The sequence below is a fragment of the Lissotriton helveticus genome, chromosome 7 (assembly GCF_964261635.1).
Source record: "Lissotriton helveticus chromosome 7, aLisHel1.1, whole genome shotgun sequence".
In the NCBI taxonomy this organism is placed as follows: domain Eukaryota; kingdom Metazoa; phylum Chordata; class Amphibia; order Caudata; family Salamandridae; genus Lissotriton; species Lissotriton helveticus.
In genome coordinates this window covers 136282474-136299817 of record NC_136068.1, presented here as the reverse complement: position 1 = coordinate 136299817, position 17344 = coordinate 136282474, and the positions used below count along the sequence as shown (strand labels likewise).

General features: G+C 43.1%; 1 protein-coding gene and 1 long non-coding RNA gene across 3 annotated transcripts in view; one reads left to right on the top strand and one right to left on the bottom strand.

Annotated features, from left to right (window-relative positions):
• The window catches only part of LOC144766664 (uncharacterized), a 183837-nt gene that overhangs the window by 62445 nt on the left and 104048 nt on the right, over positions 1-17344 (top strand). The gene's annotated exons all lie outside the window — the stretch shown is intronic.
• The window catches only part of HM13 (histocompatibility minor 13), a 67753-nt gene that overhangs the window by 19252 nt on the left and 31157 nt on the right, over positions 1-17344 (bottom strand). For both annotated transcript variants that reach the window (XR_013598502.1, XM_078651738.1), the window contains exons 5-10: positions 16707-16792; positions 15755-15880; positions 6402-6459; positions 3651-3734; positions 1063-1099; positions 38-140 (exon numbers count right to left, since the gene is read on the bottom strand). Coding sequence is in view for 1 of the 2 variants with exons in the window: in XM_078651738.1 (XP_078507864.1) it covers positions 38-140; positions 1063-1099; positions 3651-3734; positions 6402-6459; positions 15755-15880; positions 16707-16792 (494 nt within the window). In the remaining variant the exon portion in view is untranslated. The remainder of the gene's footprint in view (positions 1-37; positions 141-1062; positions 1100-3650; positions 3735-6401; positions 6460-15754; positions 15881-16706; positions 16793-17344) is intronic.

Below are 17344 nucleotides of genomic sequence, written 5' to 3'. Positions count from 1 at the left end.
AGCGACACAAATGGTTATAACAGCAGAGAGGACATACCTGTGCATGCTTGAAGGTGTGCATGACGAAGATGGTCAAGCCCAGTCCAAAGATATAAGCCAGGAAGCTGGTATAAAAGTAGGTGTGGGAATTCTTCTTCAGACTATGGAGAAAGACAAACAGACTTAGCTTCTAAACCATTTATGGAGTTATACAGAAAAAGCAACAATGCTTCCTATGACACAGGAATCCCATCCCCGCATTGTAGCCTCACCAAAATACATACTGATGCTTTGTAGAAGATCAGCTTTCAGAAATTGCTCACCCATTCATTCTCTTTAGATCACCACTGTCCTAATGTACACAGCTATGTGGGCTGAAGTGGGTCTGGGAGTCAGTGATTCCAGGATCACCTCTCCAGCATTCTTCCAGATCTAAAAGTACTTACACAAAACAATGCAGTAAGTAAAACGACCATAGCTGGTTACGCGTATAAACGCTGGTAAATCTGCATGTTGTTCCTCTTTTCACTGCTGGTGGTAGTTACCTTGGAAAACTGCTATTTTTGTATTCACTCCAGCACACATGTAGCTGTACATAACACAGAAGAGAGGAGTAAACTTTTCCACCCATGTTTTTCACTTGCCTTTATGTGCCAAATCTTAAAGCTCTTGTGTGAAGTTAAACAGGCTCACAACACGCACACCAGAAAAGTCTTGGCTGAATGTAATTATCTCGACACTTACCGAGATCATGGACTGAAGGATAAGGTGGTTTAACTAGAATATTTCTGTTTTCACCTTTTTTGCTACATTGCACGCACTAATCAAGCGCAGACGTAGCACCACAGGACCTGGACCACCGACGCACTGTGGAAGACGTCGTCAGTTACAAATCTCCACCCCAGTCCCACCACTACACCAGTGCCTAACTCGCAGCCCTGCTGCAACTCTGAATCCACAGCGACCAGTCCGCTTAAACTATTCCTTCGCTTCCAGAACTCTCATCAAAACCTCTATAGGCTAGTGCCCAATACAAATATGCCGCCTCATCAATATTCCTTCTTCATCCCCGCCCCAATTTACCTGACATCAAATCGCAGAAGGAGGGCAATGAAGATCCCTGTTAAGGAAGTAAAAGAAAGAGCTTTTAAAAAACAACAAGACAACAGTAGGCAGGACAGAGTGCATGAACATAAAACTAAGGCAGCTGCCTCCCAAGCCTCTGATCATGTGAAGTTTGGAAAGAACCTTCATGACAAATGAAGTTAAAGCACTTGTTGCCAAGCAAATGGCCTACTAGTTCAAGTATATGCCGAAATGACTGAAACATACGTTTCTAGCATGTATTTATGGAGTAAACATGACTTGCATACAACTAGCGTGGTGTTTAGAAGCGAAACAGAATTTTGCTTCTAATAGGAGAAACCCAGCAGTATTTGCCTATTGAGCACAAAATCATTAAATTCAGTATTCCATTAATGTGAACGAAATTTAAAAAAAATTTAACACATACATTTGGATGTCTTAAATTGAATTTATTTATTCAAAGTTTTATATAGCGCGAACAAGATCTTTACAGATATCAGAGCGCTTCACAGAGACAGGGGTAGGGGCAACAGGACTCATTGCCATCTGTTATTTATGGTTAAATATTTTAATTATATAAATTGTGCTGGGAGGAAAGAAGAATAAGAAATATGCGATCAAAAATTATACAGGAGTGCTTGTCACTGTAATTAAAATGAAAGCGTGCTCACCTTCGGTATGAAGAGACATCTTTTAGTACTGTTCATCTAGTCAGCAACCAGAAGTCTACTACCAAACACGACTTGACTACTACAAAATGCTTTTTGGTACAAGTACGGTTCTCATTACAATAAGAATTAAAGAGCAAGACGCAGTTTCCACCACAAAAATGTATATGTGCATGTGAACAATGTAAAATTGAAGAGTGTAACACATATGATTCAAGTTCTACTACAAAACACGCACACATCAGTAAGGGACAGATTGTATTGTGCAATGACATTTTGGCCATCGGCCCACAGAATAGTTTGTCTTACAGTAAGTTTTACTATGCCTTGGAGGGGGGCACTTAATGTTTTAAGGAAGGCAGTGAGTGGCCCAGGTGCAGGCAGAAATGGGTGCTGAGGGTTTACATTGCCAGCATGTACTTCCTGTAGAACTGCATTTGAATGAGCCAATGCTTGAGGGTCACAGCAGGAAGCAGTCATAATGCAACAAGTATGCGAGAATCAGACGTGTAAGGGAAGGTGAGAGGTGTGGGACTAAAACGGCCTCTGGGTAACAGACACACTATCAAATTCTGAACACCTGGAACAGACACAACCGCTGACGCACTGATTAAGAGTAAAGTGCTCAGTTCGGATCTCTGTACAAACAAGCATTGGCGCAGGATTTGCAAATGTGAGTCACTTGATACTAAACCCTCACTGTCTACATACCCTCACCAACCCAGGTGCAACCAGCCAAAATGTATCAGAGAAAAGGGGCCAGGAATAGGGAACCGTGCTGAATTCGAGATTATAAATACTGATTTCAGATATTATGCCACATTTCAAGCCAAATACTTGAAATAGGTGAGATACCCAACCCTGAACACACCCGTGTCCGGGCAAATTGTATTTAGTGAGTGCGGCAAATACTTCACTTTTTACGTGACCACGAGATGGGAGCACAAGTACTTCATGCGCCAACGCGGGATACAAATCTTGCTGCACTCGAGCTGTGTAGTTAACTGGCAAACTTTGAAGATTACCGTGTAATGAGCATCATTACAGTGCGATTCGGGATAAGTCTCAAGGGCAGAGGGCCCTTGGTCCACTGTCTACAATGGACACCTGCTTTATGTTTTTTCTGTGGAGTACTTCACCGCCTGTTTGGTACAGCATCACTCACTGTACAGGGTGATTACAGGGAGATGCGTGTGAGCTCCCAAACACGTTTACTTGAATTCACACAATATATATATATTTTTTTTAAAAAGGAGGTGCCACAAGAGACTTGCTGTTTGCAAGTGCGAGCGTGGGGTGGGAGGTCTGCTTGGGAAACCTCACTGAAGGCAATGCAGTTCCAAATGACTACTAATGATACATCCATCCCCCCACCAATCACCGTGCGGCACATTTCAGTCAGCTGTCTCGCAGAGTCAGAGAGGGTCTCCTTCTGATGGCCAGAAAGCGCGGGTAAGCCGGGCGCCCTGCCTGTTCTGGGCGTCATTGGCTGACAGCCTCTCCTTTGCCCTAGTATTCACTCTAAATACGTCTGCCACCCACAGGGAAAACCCCGACTACTGTTCGTCCCACGGACGGACCCAAAACACAGACCCAGAGAACGACTGACAAGAGTTGGGACAGAGCGCCCTCGTGAGGGGGGCGTGCATATTACAATATGTTAAAGGTTTACAGTGAAAATAAAGAGGCTGCTGAGACTGGACGTTGACTGGACTACAATGGGGGCCAGGACGGAAGGTGATTTTCGGTGAACAGAAAAAGTTGTATGACATCGTGTCGTTTCTGAAAATCTAAAAGTGACAGATCGTTGTAGACTGATGAGACAGCTGAAGGCCGGTAATACTGAAGGGCACGTGAATCTATTCCAGACACACTGATGGAGAACCATCATTCTCTGCTTTAGGGGGATAAACATACCTGGAATCACTATATCACCGAGCCCCAACATGGCGAAGTTATTCGCCAGCAGCCCCTTCTCCAGCAAGTCCTGGGGGAAAACCACTGGAAGAGAGAGAAAGCACAACCATCAACAGAGGGAGAAACAGTGACAGGGCAGAGAGAGAGGGAAACGCAGTAGTACAAGAGGAAAGGGACAGAACAAAGAGGTGTGAAGGGATGGGCAGGACAAGAGGAAAGGGACAGAAGAGGTGTGAAGGGATGGGCAGGACAAGAGGAAGGAGACAGCCTAAAGAGGCGTGAAGACATGGACAGCACAAGAGGAAAGGGACACAACAAAGAGGTGTGAAGGGATGGGCAGGACAAGAGGAAGGAGACAGCCTAAAGAGGCGTGAAGACATGGACAGCACAAGAGGAAAGGGACACAACAAAGAGGTGTGAAGGGATGGGCAGGACAAGAGGAAAGGGACAGAAGAGGTGTGAAGGGATGGGCAGGACAAGAGGAAAGGGACAGAAGAGGTGTGAGGGGATGGGCAGGACAAGAGGAAGGAGACAGCCTAAAGAGGCGTGAAGACATGGACAGCACAAGAGGAAAGGGACACAACAAAGAGGTGTGAAGGGATGAGCAGGACAAGAGGAAAGGGACAGAAGAGGTGTGAAGGGATGGGCAGGACAAGAGGAAAGGGACAGAACAAAGGTGAGAAGGGATGGACAGGACAAGAGCAATGTACAGAACAAAGAGGTGAGAAGGGATGGGTAGGACAGGAGGAAAGAACAGAGGCATGAAGGGATGGGCAGGACAAGAGCAAAGGGACAGAACAAAGGTGTGAATGGATGGGCAGGACAAGAGCAAATGTACAGAACAAAGAGGTGAGAAGGGATGGGCAGGACAGGAGGAAAGAGAACAGAGGCAGGAAGGGATGGACAGGACAAGAGCAATGTACAGAACAAAGAGGCATGAAGGGATGGACAGGACAAGAGCAATGTACAGAACAAAGCGGCATGAAGGGATGGGCAGGACAAGAGCAAATGGACAGATCAAAGGTGTGAAGGGATGGGCAGTACAATAGGAAAGAGACCGAACACAGAGGTGAGAAGGGATTGGTAGGACAGGAGGAAAGAACACAGCGTTGGCACAAGAGGAAAGGAACAGAACAAAGAGGTGTGAAGGAATGGGCATGACTAGAGCAAAGAGACAGAACAAAGAGGTGTGAAGGGATGGGCAGGACAAGAGGAAAGAGAACAACTAGAGAAGTGAAGGGATGGGCAGGAGAAGAGGCAATGGAAAGAAAGAGGTGTGATGGGATGGGCAAACGGAAAGCAACCAAGCATGAGGAGGCGTTCAGGACTAAACAAGGCATGGAAGGTGCGGCAGAGCAGATGAAGGACGAGATGAGATGGACAAGGCACAATGAGACTGAAGGCTAAGGGGAAGGTTTATTTGATGGGCAAAGTGAACAAAGAGTAATGTAGGGGGGCAGCTGACAGAATGGGCAGAAGGAAAGAAAAGATCTAGGTGAGGTTCTAATTGATATTAAAGACACTGGTGGAAACAGACAACAAGCATTTTCAATGCAATATGTTTAATTAAATAAATAAGCGCGGCCGCTAAACTGAAAGCGGACTGCGCCGTGAATCAAATAAGTGAATAAGTGTGCTGCTATAGTTAAAGCAGACCACATAGTAATTTAAATAGATACAGTAGTAGGCGTGCTGCGATGTCGTGTGTGGAATAGGGGAAGAGCATTAAGGAAAATAGTGCTCAGCAACTTATAAAGCACAGCATGTCACACCACCAGTAAAAGGTCCAGTCCTTATGGGCGGTAACTAAAGGAGACAAGGCGGTATCAAGGAGGGACTAACAAGCCGCAGAATGAATCGGAAGCAAGCGTTCGCGAAGGACAATGGCACAAGCCAATTAAAAATATGGGTGGAGAGTGGGCGGGGCTTACAGTGCATAGCCTAATACAGCATGCCTTGCAGAGCAAGTAGAGGACAAGCGCTGCTGCTAGGCTCAACCTAAAAAGTGAGAAAGAAGAGGGCAACAAAACTGAATCAAAGAAACAAAAAGTAAAATAGGCAACGACAAAGCCAACTCATCTGGCTTGTGTGTTAAGAGCTCTTCTGAGTTGCCTAGGGAGAACAGTCTTCAGTGGGATGGTGCCGAGTGAGTGCGCCCAGCATGGCTAGAAATCTCTAGTGTTGAGCCCCGGCGAGAACTGAAGAAGCTACATCGGTTTGCTGCTAAGATGTGCACACGTGTGTGCGGTAAGGAACGTCCTTTCCTCATCACCAAAACCACAAAGTAAAGTTAATGGCATAGTGTAACCATTCGCAAAATTCTATGACTTCTTATTGCTTACATAAGCGCTCACAACAGACAGTTGTAACTAGATGCTAGTGAAGAGCAAGGAGTGATGGGAAAGAGTGAAGGTGAGGATTGACAAACCGGTGAGAGGAGTCTACACAGGAATCAGGGGAGATGCAGAGTATTTTGAACTAGAGTAAGAAGCCAAAAGAGGCTTCCCAGAGGGAACATGACAGAAGCGCCAAGGAAACAAAAGGGGCCAAGTTAGGGCAGAGGACCACCACAGGAAAGATTCAGTGAGGCAACAGAGGAGCATAGCCAGGTGGAGTGATCAGATGAGAGAAAGTCCAAGTTAGGAGACGGCAAAGATGAAAAAGAAGTAGGGAGTCAAACACGGACAAGCGAAGCGGAGGCCAAGCAAAGGTACAGTGGTGGGGAGCATAGGGAAGAAAATATATACTTACATTTTATTGGTGCCTCAAATGATTTCGCAACAGTGACCATGACGTTAGTCCCAAACACCTAAGAAATGATTTAACAGATTGTTACATATCAAAAAACACAAAGTTCCTCATTCACATAAAAACACTTCCCGGGGCTGTTCTTCTGCCCATCATCAGATCTCATGTTTCTCTTATCAACCCAGTGGTGCTCCAAGCACCATGTGACTTCGCCCTCACTAAGTCAAGGAGGAAGTCTGTGGACAGTGAAGGAGGTCACGACTTTGGTAAGTGGAGGATAGTTATAGCAGTTATGGTAAAAAGTGTGGAAAGAAAAACACAGTATCACAATTTTTTTTTATATTCCGTGTTTTTGACAGTCACTTTAATGTGGGATTGTTTAACTTCAACCAATTGACAACACCCAGAAACTCGCATCACGGATTCAAGGAGCTTTACAGCTGCCACGTTCTGCCAGACTCCATGAACAAGAACTACATATAGGCTGAATACGACTCGCTTGCCCCTAAAGCCTGTGCTTCCTGGGAGCAGTAATTAACACCCTCCAAATTGTAGATCTGGGCAATATTTGCTGGAATCTTTATTTGTGCATGTTTTTCTAACACTATCATGTCTCCTGATAGAAACTCATACCCAATTTGACTATAAAGAAACTCATACCCAATTTGACTATAAAAAAAAAAAAAAGGTCATTAAGGGATACAAAAAAATGAATAAAAAAAAAAAAAAGACAGAAGCTAAACCTACAAGAACTGAAAACCAATAGTTCACAGGCACCAATTTACAGAAGATATCACCAAAGTATAGCCGTTTCGCTGGGATTTCGACAGACACGACATAGCAACAGTAACTTACGTCACAAGAAACTAGAAAAATGTAACATTCAGCAAAGTATTCAAAAGCAGATAACAGCTTTGTGGCCTGCTGATGAAACCACCCGTGTTCTATATAAATATATATATCAAAAAGATACAAAAATGTAGGGTTCTACTGTTCAAAGAAATTTTAGAAACGCCAAAAGGTAAAATTCAATTTGCTTTTGGAAAGGAATCAAACAGAAAATTGCTAGTACTCAAGAACACAGGTTATCTATCCCTAATTGGCCCCAATCACTCATTTGTAGACATGCAAAACGATTCAATTTGAACAACATAGTTCAGACAGCTGAGCAGCAAGAATATGTGAGAAAAGCTTTAGTCTAAAAAGGCCCAAAAGCTTTAGTCTAAAAAGGCACACTCAAAAATATCACAAACCACAAATTCACAATTCTTCCCATCACTAGCACAGAACAAATCTATTCCACCCATCAGTCTATTCTGTCAAATATGTCAATGGGGCTGGACCTGCTCCTGGATAGGTATGTGTCTTTCATGGGGAACCTGGACTTGACGGCTAATTTATCGAAGTCTTATGTGATGGTAGTGGGCCCCAAGTCAACTAAGAGCAAGACCTTTAAGGTCACTAATTTTACTTTGGGCAAAGTCAAGTCTGTTCTCTTACTTGGGGTGTCCTATTTGATGCTAACATTTGTTGGAAACCTCTGGGGAAGGCAAAAAGAGCATGGGTTCTCAGATCTATGGTCAGTTTTTAGTTTGGCACAGAGGGTTGGGTCTAGGGTGCCGAGGGACCTGCTAAAAAAAATCTATCAGGCTAACTACATCTCGCAGGTACTATACAGCAGTGAGGTATGGCGGGTATGCCAAGCTGGACCGAATCCAATCTGCCGAAAATAATTTTCTTTGCAGATTGGTACAGGCTCCATACTCCACTCCAGCTTTCCATGTACAGGTGGGGCTTGGGCTTGTCCACGCGTCCGATTTGATATCCCTTCGTCCCCTCCTGTGTTGGATTAAGATTTGGAGCACAGCGGAATGGTCATTAAATTAAATGATTTTAGCAGACGGTTTGGCTCTTGATCGGTCACACAGAATATCTTGGGTGGTCTATATTAAAGCAGCTTTTTATCATATTGGTAAGTCAAATATTTTTGAAGATCCCTCCTCTCGCTCAGAGTGGGAGGTAGGGCATTTCAAAAGGCTGTTCTTAGAACATTTACTCCTAGAGAGAGCGCACCTAGAGCTCCAGAAAACTTCAGTTCAGGGTCACGTAGTGCTAAAAACTGAGCAGGGATTGGAGCCATATCTTGCCACGGTCTGCTTACAGCTCAATAGGTTTTACTGGATAGATTCAGGTTTAACCATCTGCATTATATTTTGGCTTTCCTTCCGGGGTGGTTACGGCCTGAGGCAAGAGAACCATGCAGCTGCGAAAATATGTCTGCGCAGGATATGCTGCATTTACTATGTTTTATTCTTACTATAGATGGCTGCGGAAGCAATTTTTAATTACTTTGCTGAAATCCATGAATTGTAATGAAGTTAGACCTGCCTTAATGTATCTACAGATGTTTCGAACAAATACTGTTATCTTCACAGTCCTATCCTTTTTATGAGCAGCTTGGCTGTCTAGAACATCGAGATTTTATTACTTGCCTTATTACTCACTATTTATTATGTCATTTTATTTGTGCTGTTATTGTCACAGAATTGATAGCAAAGTTTTGGTTTGCACTATTTCCCTTTATGAGGATTGCATCGCTTGAATCAAAACTTTATGATGAACTTAATCCCTCAATATTAGGCACCTTATTAACCTGAATTCATCATTGAGTCATTAAAATGTTGTTTACATGGAGTGGTTTTGTAATGCATATGCACTTTATGAAGGTTATTTAGTGCAGCCTGGTACGGTTTCTTACTGATTTTAATGGATGTTACTTGTATTTGTATAACCTTGTATTTATAGAGGATGTGATAATATCATATACTACACTGTAATGGATTATGTATTTTATATGATGTGTGTGTGTGTGAGTTTTATGGCCAAAATTGACTGAATAAACATATTTATCTATCTAAATCTATTCCACCCATCAGCCTGTTCCATCAAATATACTTATGGATGCACGGATATACAATTACGTTTGATAATTCAGATCCGCAACACATCCAGTTTAAAAAAAAAAAAAAAAACTTAAAATACAAAAATGTTCAGAGAGATTAAAATTCTTAATCTCGCTCACGGAGAAAAAACAAAATCAGGCAAGGAGGATCAGAGCATGGTAACAGTGCTTAGTGCGTGGGCCAATATCAGATTTAGTTGAACTCAGTTAACACACCGGCACGAATTATGTATTTAGTAATATATTATGAAAGGCATGGAATTGCCTACATGCATTTAGATCCAAGTGTGTAATATTTAACAATTTTATATAAAGATCCAGCATTACAGAGAGTATTAGGTGTTTTTTTTTTTACAGAGAACTCGAATTGTACAAACTACTATAACACTTTTCCATCGTGAGGTTCTTCTAATGCATTTGTAATAACGTTGTTTTCAGATATTCCTTTTAAACCATTGCTGTTTGTTTGCAAACTAGAGCCCAATTATGAGATAGTCAAGTCAAGTCAAAATTTGTATAGCGCACTACTCACCCAGAGGGTCTCAAGGCGCTTGAGGGAGGGGGTTCGCTATTTATCAAACAGCCATGTTTTTAGGGTGCGGAGAACTCCAAAGTCACCTCTGCCTCCTTGCCCTGCCTCCCCAACATCTAGTAGTCTAGACCTAGCCCCTCTGTTAAAGTCTGTCAACAACATTGCCCAAAATACCTACAGCTTTCATTGTCAATCGGTCGGGTCTAAGAGGGATTTGCTGGGAGGAAGTGAGGGCAGTGTAGGCCATCTCCACCCACCATAGGAACTGTTGCAGGTGGAAGTTCTCTAAGTTCAGAGGGGGCTCAGGGGGTGTTCAGACTAGGCCACCACAGTTGACAGAATGGCCACCTTCTGGTAAACATTGCTGTAATTGGGCACAGAAGAGAGGGTCTTTTATAGAAAGATGATCCATAATGCTCAATTCAGAAATGCAATGTGCATTAGGTCCAGAAAGATCATCACTTAAACACATGTTTGCAGCTAACATTCATACAACAATACGCTATCCAGAAGTGTTTTTGGGCAAAGGCACCGTGCATGTTTTCAGTCTGTGATACAGCAGAGATTGGGTTACTGCTTTCTACATCTTAAATGTAAGCAAGATGTGGGCCCCACGTCCACTTAATCACCAGCCCTGAGGTACGGTGCTCATGGACAAGGCAGTCTTGTCCATAATGCGAGTAACATGCCGAAGATAAAGACGCTATGACACATTCGAACATTTTGAAATCACGGAATGGAATAACCAACCTTGTCATTAGTGTATATTTTTCATTCACACGTCTATAAAATGCTATGACTGGCTCCTCCAATATGAAAGCTTAGAACGCTGGCATTGACTGCATGTTAAGGGAGGCTGGGTACCAGTGATATAAAGCAGTCAGGGTCAGGTGGCATATCTTTCTAGGCTATTTCTTCTTGCATCTGCATGCTTCAGCCTTCTACCGGTCAGGCAAGTGTTCTGCCGTCAAAGATTTCTCTCAAGGGAGGGCTTCCTCACCTGAAAGGGCGTGGCTTTGGCCTATATCACATCCATAGTTGGTTTTCACTGCTGCACAGCATCCTTTTATAGAAATTGCTACTTCTATCATAATTTTAAGCAGTTTTTGTCATTGTTGGCTATTTATTTATTGAAATGGAAGGGAAAAATATGTATGCTGCTTTTAACAAACACAAACAAAATATTTCTTCTCCACCAAGTAGGTCAAACATTGTGGAGTCTGAGGAACCTTCTTTATCCACTTTATTAGAGAAGTTATAAGCTGTTTGTTCCAATACAGAAAATATTGCCTCCGAAATTAAAAATATTCGCAAAGATATGGCAAGTTTTTTTATGAAGGTCTCTGACAATGCAATTCAAATACGGGATAACAAATTTAAATTGATTGTTTGATGCCTCTTACAGGAAAAATATTGCCAATGAGTGGTCTCTTGCTTGACTTAGAAAATGGATCAGAGAGGATAACCTACATATTTTTAATTTGTCAGAGGGTGTTAAAGGGAATAATTGCAGGCAGCATTTAGAAAAATAGCTTTGGAATATTTAATATTACTTTTCCAGGGAAATGTGAACTTGATAAGGCACATAGAATTCCTGCTCTTCATAATCCTAGTCATAACAAACCTCGTCAAATGATTTTCACGGTTCGGATGTCATCATCATTTGGTGATGATTCGGAAAGCAGCAAGAGAGATTCCGTCTTTGATGGGTAATGGTCATAAACTTTTTATTCACCCAGATGTTGATCAAGAAACTGCCAGAATTCGCAAGGAATTTTCGGACCGCAGATTTATTTATTATTTTATTTATTTATTTGGAATTTTATATAGCGCGTAGTTACCTTCGGGCGTCCCAGCGCTTGTCCAGGCAGCAACAAAAAGCCACAGAACCAGATCAACCACATCAGATAGGGAATAGATGTGTCTCCAGAAGCTTCCGAAAACGAAGAATACAAGTCTCTAGGCGCATTCTCAGCGGAAGCGCATTCCAGAGAGTGGCTGTGTGAACCGAAAATCTTCTGCCGCCAGTACGGGCCTTATTCACTCTAGGAACCTGCAGCAGATGTTGATGGTCAGAGCGCAAGGTTCTGTTCGCTTTATAAGGCACCACCAACTTCCTTAGAATAGGGGGTCCCTTCCCCTGGAGGATTTTATGTGCTGTGCAGAGAGCTTTAAATGTAACCCTCTCCCGCACTGGAAGCCAGTGCAGTGTTCTCAAGGCGGATTTAGCGGACTGCCTCCTTGGCACATTCGTCAGTATCCTAGCCGCAGCGTTTTGAACCCGCTGAAGCTTGCTGAACGTGGCTTCAGGGGCGCCAAGGAATATAGCATTACAGTAATCAAGTCTTGAAATGATCAGCCCCTGAATGAGTAGCTTCCTCGATGTCAGAGGGAGGAGGGGCAACACTTTCCGGGCTGAACGGAGAAGCCCGAAACAGACCCCTGCCGTTTTCTTAGCCTGGGTCTTGAAGGTGAGGTCTTGCTCCAACCACACCCCCAAGCTCTTGATCTCCTGCTTAGGACTGGGGAACTTGCCCAGGCAGCTGGGCCAGATGGTCGAAGGGAGTGAGGTGAAACTTGTGGCCTAGCAACATTATTTCGGTCTTAGAACCGTTCAATTTAAGCGCCGATTGGCACATCCACGTGTGTACTTTGGTCATACATAGGCGCAGCGAATCCGGGTTCTTCACCAATTGGGACAATGCAACCACCAGCTGAGTATCATCAGCATAGCGGATGATTTTTATCCCGAATGGGGCAACCACATCCTCCAGGGGGGCCATATAAACGTTAAACAATGTGGGGCTTAACGAAGAGCCCTGTGGCACCCCACACTGGAGGGGGATAGATGTTGACCGTTCGCTGCCTTCCCAGACCTGATAGGTACGGCCACACAAAAATGACCGAAGCCACTGCAACGCCACTCCTGCTACCCCCACATTGGACAGCCGTTGGATCAACACTTGATGGTTTACAGTGTCAAAAGCCGCACTGAGGTCCAGGAGGATCACTGCCACTGACCCTCCTGAATCCAAAATGCTCCTGGCTTCCTCAACGACTGCCAATAGGGCTGTGTCTGTGCCCTGCCCTGGCCGAAAACCGGTTTGTGACTCTCATAACAGACCGTTGGATTCCAGAAAGTCTGACAGTCTGTGATTAACCAGTCTTTCTGCGATCTTACCAAGACCCGACAGCAGAGAGATGGGCCTGAAGTTTGCCAAATCTGATGAATCCAGATTAGGTTTCTTCAGGAGAGCCTTTACAAGTGCTCTTTTCCAGCTCGGCGGCACCACACCCTGGGCAAGAGATGTATTAATCAGGTTAGTAACAGGGACCGCAACAGCAGATGCCACTTGTTTCAGAAACCTCATAGGGGCCGGATCCCCAGGAGAGCCACTCATCATAGATCCCAGCTCCTTTATGACTTCTGCAACAGAAATTGGACCAAAAGTGTCCGATATGGCACAATCTCCTCCTACCTGGCTGTCCGTGTCTGCGCTCAGCGCAACTTGGGGCAGCGCACTTATAATATTCTCTATTTTTAAGCGGAAATACTCCGCTAGCTCCCTACACTTCTGAGCTGGGTTATCCTGAATCAACGAGGGCTCAGGAATTTTGAGGAGCTTCTTTACCACTTTAAGTCTCTCTAGAAGAGTTGGAGGAGCTTTTTATTCTTTCCTCAAAGAATTGGGCCTTGGCACAGCGAAGGGCGTTTTTATATGCTCGGATTGCTGTGCGATATTGGTCCCGACTAGCCGCCCCCCAGTCTTTCCTCCAAGCCCTCTCCAGCCTCTTACATCCTTTCCTAAGGATTCGCAGCTCCGATGAATACCATGGGGCAGACCCCATCCTCTTTCCCCTCTTTGCGACTCTCTTTTTAGGGAGAATGGCATCCAGGGAATTAGTCACCCACCCCCGAGGCAGACCTCGACTAATAAGCTGTGGTTTAAAAAATTACCTTTTTGATCAATCTACCATGAGAATAAGGAAAGATAATTTTTCCAAGTCTTTTTAGTGCTCCGAGGATCTTGGTCTTTTCCTGGATCAGCAGTTACCGAATCATCTTTTCTAATTTCTTCCTCATAACTCGCCTATCTTTTATACATTCTTCTTTGAGGGCTTCATTTGGGCTGGCTGATCTCGTCTCTGCGTATGTGCGATCCTAAGCTATTATTTATGTTTTTATGTTGTCGTGTTGTTGTCTATGTTGTCTTTTCTGTGCACTTCCCTTTTTACCTCTTAAGCCTTGTTGGAGCTCCTTTTTATTATGTCAGTTTCTTTACTCTGTTTTACTGATTTTCTTATTCTATACAAATCAGTAAAAGTGCTGGTATAAAAATGCTTTCTTTTAATGTTAAAGGTTTGCGCCACCCTGTGAAAGGTACTAAGGTTCTTGATTATTTATCTAGACATACCGCTGATATTTGTATGCTTCAGGAGACACATATAGATGATACAGTTTTAACTTAGATGAATAAAAAATGGGTTGGGATGATGCTTTCTTCCCCAGCGCATAACCAGAAAAATGGGATATCTATTCTTTTAGCCAAAAAATGATGACATCTTCAAATTGTAAACAAGCGTTCCAATTCCAAAGGTTTGTTATAGTTGTACTGTTCTTCTACTATGCTTCCCCCTTTTTTAGTTTTCCTTTTTTTTTTTTTTTTTTTTTTTTTAAACATTCCTTCACCCCCTGCCCCCCCATTTGAGAATGTTTGGGTACTTTATTGACTTCATGTTCTCTTATATTACATTTGACATTGTTATTAGCTTTCGTATTCTATGATGTATAATTCTCTGTACTTTTATCCGGTGCTCTTTTTTGTATGGTCTTTTGTTTCCTACTAAAATTCAATAAAATATCTTTGAATAGAACAGCCGTACTCCACCAAGATGGGAGACGTTAATTGCCAATTCATTATGCATCTAGGACATGAACCCAAATGTTATGGCAAATAATTAACAGTGGTTAACTAAGTTGCTGCTGGGTTATTAAAGACTTAATCAGTGTGTGGTTATTGGCATAATTATGTACGTATCTGAGGATTTCAGTTTACTACTTGGCATGCCTTTCTCTTCAATAAAAAACAAATCTGGCTTCAGCCATACACAACTTTTGCAGAGAAATTCGGATTCTTAGAACAATAAATAACGGTGGTTAACTCCCTATTCAGAGTTCAATAATGCTCAATTGATCGGAATGTGGATATTGGCTTAGCCAATGAAAATCCTCAGGCTGCTGGCATAAATTACCGTTTTTAATAAACACATTCAAATTCCTACAGGGAATAAACACTGCAAAATAAGAAAGCACCTTTAAGTTGGGAGAGTACTTATAAAACTAGATGTTTGGCATACAAGATTTCAGCCAGTATCAGTGGGGGGGGGGGGGTGCACATTAGTAAAAACACATTACAACCAATCTCCTAGCAGACGAGGTGCAGAACAAACCACCAGAAAAGCCTAGGAGAGGCACTAAGGCACAATAGCCCTAAAACACAAGAACATTTAAAAATTGTGTGCCCTGAGGCATATAGAAGTAGGTCAATAGATAGACTTCATGGGACTTCATTTACACCCACATTCTAGGCTGTGCTAATTTCACCCAAAACGAAAAACAACTGATTTGTCTCAGACTCAGCTGATGTGTGTGAGTCAACATGTTTTCAAGGCATATAGGTGAACTGGAGAACAGCACCCACTTTCACAGCATGCACAAAATTAAGCTCACCTCCCTCTCGTGGTGAGACCACAAAGCATATACACCAACAACTGTGTCCCCACATGCTAAGTTCCAAAACGCCCTAGGTATGATGTCGACGATTTCTTCCCGCACCAGTTATGTGTAGTTAGAGGCCTCACCCAGAACACATCATACACAAAAAGTCCGCCAAGCAGTATGCAGCCCGTGCTGACGTTGTTCAGGTGCAGCAGCTCCACGCCATTGAGTGCAAACGCCAGGCCGAAGAGGTTATTTGCTATCCAATGCTGAAAAACAGAGAAGTCATCATGAGCTTACAATGAAAGAAAATGACACACAAAGGATTTGCATCTATCGGGCCTGTGGGATCACCAGCAGTCTCAGTCAGAGGGCACCATCCACACATCAGCAATATGTCTCACTCAACAAATTCTTGATTTAGAATCAGTAAAATAAGATGCATCCCTTTTCTACAAAGATCTACAGCTGCCCAGAGGTAGACATTAGAGGCTTCCACAGAGCATTAGAATATTGGAATACAAGCGTAGGCGTGCCGAGAAGCACACTTCGATTCTTGATATTCTAGTGCAGAGACCATAAGCGGAGGAATCCTTTTATAGCAACAGTAGAACAGTTGCAACCCATCTCTAGTACTACACAATTCATCTGAAGTCTCACTGCCAAAACTGGAAGTCCTCTACATCTGACTAGAGTACTGAAAATATAGATTTGGCCAATAGACCCAGAAAGGCCAACGATATGAGACCAATCAACAATTCACCTGCTACCCAGAGTGACTTAAAAACCAAGAATGCACACACCCAAAAACAAAATCAAACCTTTACTCTGGTGCAACAGCCAAAACACTCATAAAATTCAGCAACAACCAATACAAAATCACTACTTCAAACACAATTTATAACTAAAAACCACAAATGCATTTGACTAAACATTCAGGGTTAAAATGGGACAACAGGAAGTAAGAAAAGAAATTGCTATTTCAGGTCTTGCAGGTGCAAAGATTGACAGGATGAAAGAACGCATAATTCAGACATACCCATTTTCTGCAATTACTATTGATTCTGTGCACCCAATGCACTCTCATACACTTACCTTCTTTAGCATGTACCAGACCCCGACAATGCTGCTGAGGGCTACACATACTAGGTCCTTGGTGTCAAATTCATAGTTTAGAATTTCTGCAAAACAAAAAGGATTTGTTTCAATTTGGAAACAATCTCCATTGCTCTCCAAACAGGAAGCAACATGAAATTTCTGTAAAAAACTGCATACTACGTTGCAGTAAGCAAAGAGGATATTAGCTGGAAGACTAACCAACAGAATGAGTATACCCAGTAAGACACCTCCAGACAAAAAATATAAAACTAACAGTCAATAGCTGGCATTGATATGGCTTGATTCTGTTAACCAGTGGACCCATCGGCTAGCCAAACCAACCAACCAGCCAGCCAGCCAAAAAGCTAAGGAGAGCGAGGAAGCAAAAAAGTAATGAGGAAACAAATGACCCTGGTAGTGAGGCAGTGAAGCCACACAGGTACTAAGCTGAAGAAAAACGAAGTCAACAGAATATGGGAACTATGACTGAAATAAGGGGATAATTATTTTTGGTGTTTTGTGGGTCTGCTCATAGGAGTAGTCCATAACGCGGGCTGGATCAATAGCAAATTGGGTCAAGTGACATTTTGTTTTCTGACTGGTGAGGACGAGTCCTGTGCAGAGGTAGGTTGTCC